Genomic DNA, 6,000 nt, shown 5'->3' with positions numbered 1-6,000 from the left:
TTGTAGTTAACTGTTTTCCTTCTAATTCTTATTTATTGAATATTATTGTTTTTTTAATGAATAGAAATTTATTTTCCTTACCTACCACCTACTTAAACTACTGGAAAAAAGAAAAGCAAACCCCTTGTTACCAATATGCATAATCAAGAGAAACAAATTCCTTCACTGACCATGTCCAGAAAATATATACTCTGAATTGATCACCCCACTATCAGGAAGAGGGTAGGGTAGCATGATTTATTATTGACTCTCCACATCATGGTTGTTCATTGCATTGATCAGAGTGCTTAAGGCTTTCAACACTGTTTGTTTTTTATTTGTTTGTTTGTTTGTTGTTTTTAGTGAGGCAATTGAGGTTAAGTGACTTGCCCAGGGTCACACAGCTAGTAAGTGTTAAGTGTCTCAGGTTGGATTTGAACTCAGGTCCTCCTGAATCCAGGGCCAGTGCTCTATCCACTGCACCACCTAGCTGCCCCTACACTGTTTGTTTTTTAAAGAGTGATTGTTACTGCATAAATTGTTCTCCTGATTCTCATTTTACTCTGCATCAATTTATACATGTCTTCCCAGGTTTCACTGAAACCATTTCTTTCAGCATTTCTAATGTTACAATAGCATTCCATTTTATTCATATCCCATAATTTTTTTAGCCAGTCTCAAATTGATAGGTTTCTTCCTTAGTTTATAGTTCTTTGTCACTATAAAAAAGAGCTGCTAGGAATATTTTCTGTACATGTAGGTTCTTTTCTTCTATCTTTGATCTCTTTGGGATATAGCCTTCGGTAGTAGTACAGCTAGGTCATAAAGTATGCAGAATTGGGTAATTTTTTAGGTACAGTTCCAAATTACTTTCCAGAATAACTGCACAAGGACACAGAACCATCAACAGTACATTAATGTGCCAGTTTTCACACAACCCCTGAAACATTTGTTATTTTTTTCTTTTTTGTGCCAACTTTGCCAATCTGATGGGCATGAGGTAGAACGTCAGAAATACTTTAATTTGCATTTTTCTATTAGTGATTTGGAGCATTTTATATGGCTATTGATAGCTTGGATTTCTTTCTTAGAAAACTGCCTATTCTTATCCTTTAGTCATTTTTCAATTGGGGTATAGCTCTTAACTTGATAGATCTAAATCAGTCCCTTTTATATCCTAGAAATGAGACTTTTATACGTTGTTGCAAACATTTCCCTCCATTTACCTGTTTCTCTTCTAATTCTATGCATTGATTTTGTTTGTGCAAAATGTTCAAATCTATACAATCAAAACTGTCTATCCTATCTTTTATGACCATCTAAATCCCTTCTCAAGAACTCTCCCCTTCTCAATTGCAAAATCTTAGCCACAGTTCATTGATGAATATAACCATTAGGCCCATTTTATCCAAGAGTACAGTGGGTAAAACTATTATCTTCCAAGCCTATGGATAGACATGTGGGATATAATTTAAAAACAAACACCTTATTGCTGTTTTCAGACGTCTATATCCTACAAGACCTATTACTAAATTCAATTCAGTAAAACGTATTTAAAAGGTACTGTGTATAAGATACCAGAGGTATAGAAAGATAGAAAAGAAAAAGCAAGGAGTTTATAATCTAGTCAGAAAACTGAGATTGATAAATAAATTGTAAAACAAGGCTGCAGCACATGAAACATACTATAGATGCACTACAAGGGGGTATGAGATCACAGAAGAAATGAATCTGTTTGACCAAGATGCTATGAAATGCCCAATTCCTATTGGAAATCTTCAAACTGGTTAATGATTTGTTCTAATACACATAATGATTATAGCTAGCATTTAAATAGAATTTTAAAGCTTATAGCATTATCTCATTTGACCATCACAGCAACCCTATGAGTGGTAGATGATATTATTATCTCCTTTTACAGATAAGAAAACTGAGGCTTGGGGCACCTAGGTGGCACAGTGGATAAAGCACCGGCCCTGGATTCAGGAGGACCTGAGTTCAAATCCAGCCTCAGACACTTGACACTTACTATCTGTGTGACCGTGGGAAAGTCACTTAACCCCAACTGCCTCACAAAAAAAAAGAAGAAGAAGAAAACTGAGGCTCAAGAGAAGTGAATTGACTTGCCCAGGATTATATAGCTATCTAAATGGCTAATGTAGAATTCACACCCAGGTCTTCCAGATTTCAAGTCCAGCCCTCTCTCCATGGCACCAACTATCTGCCTTATTATTGAAACTGACGATTGCATATAATATTTAATCCCTTCCCATTTTATTTATTACTTTTGTTTTCTTATACCAATATGCAAATCCCCTCTTCCTTATAACAAAGCAAAAGAGTTGAATAAAACTTACCCATAAGTAACCAAATCTGGCAACATATGCTAAGTTCCATATATGTAGTTCCCATCTCTCAGGAGGAGAGGAATTTGTGTTACATCATCTGTTCTCAGGTTTAAATTCAATATTCACTGCCATTACTCAGAGATCAACTGTCTTTTAGTATTGTTTTTATTTACATTATTGTGCTGTTGTTGCTGTTTAGTCGTTTTTAGTCTCATCTGACTCTGTGATCCCATTTGGGATGTTCTTGGCAAAGATACGGGAGTGGTTTGCTATTTTCTTCTCCAGCCTATTGGACAGATGAGGAAACTGAGGCAAACAGGGTGAAGTGACTTGACCAGGGTCACACAGCTAGTAAGTATCTGAGGCCAGATTTGAACTCACAAAAATGAGTCTTCTTGACTCCAGGTTCAGCACTCTGTCCAAGACACCACATAATTGCCTCTTAGATTACTGTAGTCATTGCATATATTTTTCTCTTGGTTCTACTTTCTTCTCTCTGTATCACTTCATGTTCCCAGTGAGGTAAAATGGTATTCAACTATACTTATTTTTTAGTATAGTTTAGTATAGTTCCAAATGGTTTCCCAGAACAATTGGTGGTTGAACCACCAAGAGTGTATGATTTTGTCTTCCATACAATAATTTCTATCCAACTTCCCTCCTCATCTCTCTCTGTCTGTTTGTATATACATATATACGTGTGTATGCGTATATGTATATATATATATACATACTCTGTATATACACATATACTATATATACACACACACATGTACATTTACCTATATACACACACACACATATACATATATACATACACACTTGAAAACAAGATGTTATCATTATATTTAATCTTTACAACTTGTTTCCAAGGTCCTTACAAGAGGTACTATTCTTTACTTTTTTTATTCCTCTTTCACCTTCTCCCTCAAATGAATCTAACACAATCTAACCAAGTTATTAACATTAATTAGATGCCTATTTATTGTGCCAAGGAGATTAAACCATTTAGGTAAGAAAGGGTCCTTGCCTACAAAGAGCTTACAACCTTGTAGGAAAATAAGCATTAGGTTGGTCTTTCCAGAGTTCTTCCAAAAACATGCATTTTTAAATTCCTAGTTGTCTCAATTCCATTGTCTCATAAAGCATTTAAGGATCAGTCTCCGCAAGAAGGCACTAAGGGAAAGTACATTGTTATGACTGTAATCATATTGTTCAGGAACTATATCTTTATATTCTAATACTGTCAATATTTGGATTAAATATAGATGTATGTATACATATATAAATTTATACTTTCAGTTCAAATGTCTGCAATCAATATATTTACTAGTCAGTCAACTGGCATTTATTAAGCATCTATTATGTGCCAAGCACCATACCAAATGATGGCTTCCCTTAAGTAGGCTTTTATATTTAAGCCAGTTTTCCACGTTTCATCTTCACATCTTACAATGGGAGCTCTCTATTAGAAGTACCAAGGTTTAAATCTTTATTTCTTTCTTCTTCCAAAATGACTTCTGAAGGAAATTTGAAGTTGTTAAGTCAAAGGCCTAGAAGATTTGCATCGTGTTTCCTTCTGTAGTATCTCAAAACAAATACTCCACCCTTGTGGGGCTGAGGAGGGAGCTGTCTCCTCTCTTTGAAGGGTCCTAGAAAAACAAATTCTCTGGACTGGTGAACTATCCTCGGAGGCTAAAAACATGTAGCCAGGGCTTGGGAATGTCAAAGGTGTTTGGGGGGAGTTGGAACAGAGAGATTTCCCCTTCCATGTAGCTGTAAGGGGCCTTTGGGCCCAGTATGGGGCGAGGCGGAGGGGGGGGGGGGTCTCCTAACCCTTTGCCCTAAGGCCTGGCTCTGAGCATTGTCCGCACACCTCGTCCCTTCTGCTTCCGGCCCGCGGGCATGATGATTTGCTGCAGATGACATCAGCCCAGGGCTGCTGGAAAAGAGGCAGCCAGCAGCAACAACGTAAGGATGTGCCGGGTCCCTTCCTCCTCCTCTTCCTCCTCCTCCTCCTCCTCCCAGGCTCCCAGCGCTGCCCAGTCTCCATATAAAAGCGCCGCCGTCTCCCCGCCCTCTCTCACTCCCCTGCTACCCGGCTCCACTCCGCAGCTCTCCACTTAGGAAGAAGAGGGTGGAGGGGGGAGGAGGCGAGAAGCCGAAGGAGGGGGAGGGAGGGAGGGGGAGGAAGCACCTTTGGAAATAATCCTTTCTCCCTGCCGCAGAAGAGAGGAGAGGGCAGAGAGGCGGCGGCAGCGGGAAGAGTGGGGCTTGCAGGATGGCGACCGTGGTGGTGGAAGCGGAGTCGGAGCCGTCCTGTAGCATCCCTAACCCGGCATCTACCTCTCCCAGCCTTTCGCACCGCTTCCTGGACAGCAAATTTTACCTGCTAGTGGTCATCGGGGAGATAGTGACCGAGGAGCACCTGCGACGGGCCATAGGCAATATCGAGCAAGGTAAGGAGGCGTGGGCTACCAGGCAGTCCGCCCGGTGACCAGTCCTACCCCGGCACTCCCTGTCTGGTCGGAGGGATCCCAAAGCACCAAGATGAGGCTGGGCGGAGGCAAGATGCAGAGAACAAAACCATCCTGGGTGCAGAATTACCCCACCCTAACACACACACACACACACACACACACACACACACACACGCACTCTCACTCCACCACCACCTTAACCTACTGTATGCACAACCTTTTGTGCTGATTTTGGTGGAGGTGATTTATAGAAAAGAGGGAAGGAAAGAGAGGAATCAATTTTATAACCTTGAAAGCTCTGTCAGCTGTGGACCTGGCCGCTGCTTTCTTTTAATTAAAACGCAGGTGGGGGGGGGGGGAGGAGCATGGGCCACAATAAGCCGGCAAAAGACTGGAGGCAAAAAGGGTAAAATCATGTGCAACCACTCCCTTTTACGCACCCCCACCCCAATCTCAGGAGGAGGGGGAAGAGGAGCCCTCAAGTGGGGCTCTACTTGGCTTGGAGACCATGTGCTTGCATAGCCTGGAGGATTGTATAGAAATTCTCGGCTAATAGCCATTCTCAGAAAACCTCTTTTCGGCTTAAAACCTTCATGTCCATCCATTCCTATTGACGTGACTGGTGTGAAGACCGCCTCCACCCTCCCTTTATACCATCCCTCACTCTAATTTTTTCTGATGCTTCTATAAGGGGCTCTGGGAAAAGGGTGGGGACCTGGAGATCGGGGAGAAGATTTGCTTTTGCCCATCACCAGTTCCCTGCCTCACGTGCCAAGTCCTTTAGCTGTACTTAATTTCAACTTGTGGGGCGGGGTTTATTCATTTGTTCTTTTAAAATCAGGTTTTAGGGAAGTTAAAAAAAAAAAAAAAGGCGGTGGGTGGTGGGGAGCGTGTGAATCAAGAGAGTGTCAAATTCGCGTTGGGTCCTTGGATGCAAACAGCAACCACCAGATCTTTCCTTCTATTTAATTCTTAGTGAAAGAGCAGAATCGGTCCCTTGGTTGTACGTCCTTTGGGGCTCTCAAGGCGGGGCCGGTGTTTGTCATGTAGGTGCAGTATCTGGAGACAGGGACCAAGGCTCAGCCCAAGCAGCCTCTGCAGGAAGGGGTGGTGCGCCCCCCTCCTCTGGACGGTGCATTATGTATTGCTCTCTCCTGCACAAAGATCCTCCACGATCCGTAGGGAGCCAGGGC

The 6,000-nt window shown here is 41.8% G+C and overlaps 1 protein-coding gene across 1 annotated transcript in view; it reads left to right on the top strand.

Annotated features, from left to right (window-relative positions):
- The first annotated feature begins 4,503 nt into the window (after positions 1 to 4,503).
- The window catches only part of MAP1B (microtubule associated protein 1B), a 122,513-nt gene continuing 121,016 nt past the window's right edge, over positions 4,504 to 6,000 (top strand). The window contains exon 1 of the mRNA XM_043972093.1: positions 4,504 to 4,786. Within this exon, the coding sequence (XP_043828028.1) occupies positions 4,609 to 4,786 (178 nt within the window). The 5' untranslated portion in view covers positions 4,504 to 4,608. The remainder of the gene's footprint in view (positions 4,787 to 6,000) is intronic.

The sequence above is a fragment of the Dromiciops gliroides genome, chromosome 1 (genome assembly GCF_019393635.1).
Source record: "Dromiciops gliroides isolate mDroGli1 chromosome 1, mDroGli1.pri, whole genome shotgun sequence".
Lineage (NCBI taxonomy): Eukaryota > Metazoa > Chordata > Mammalia > Microbiotheria > Microbiotheriidae > Dromiciops > Dromiciops gliroides.
This window is presented reverse-complemented; position numbering and strand designations above follow the sequence as displayed.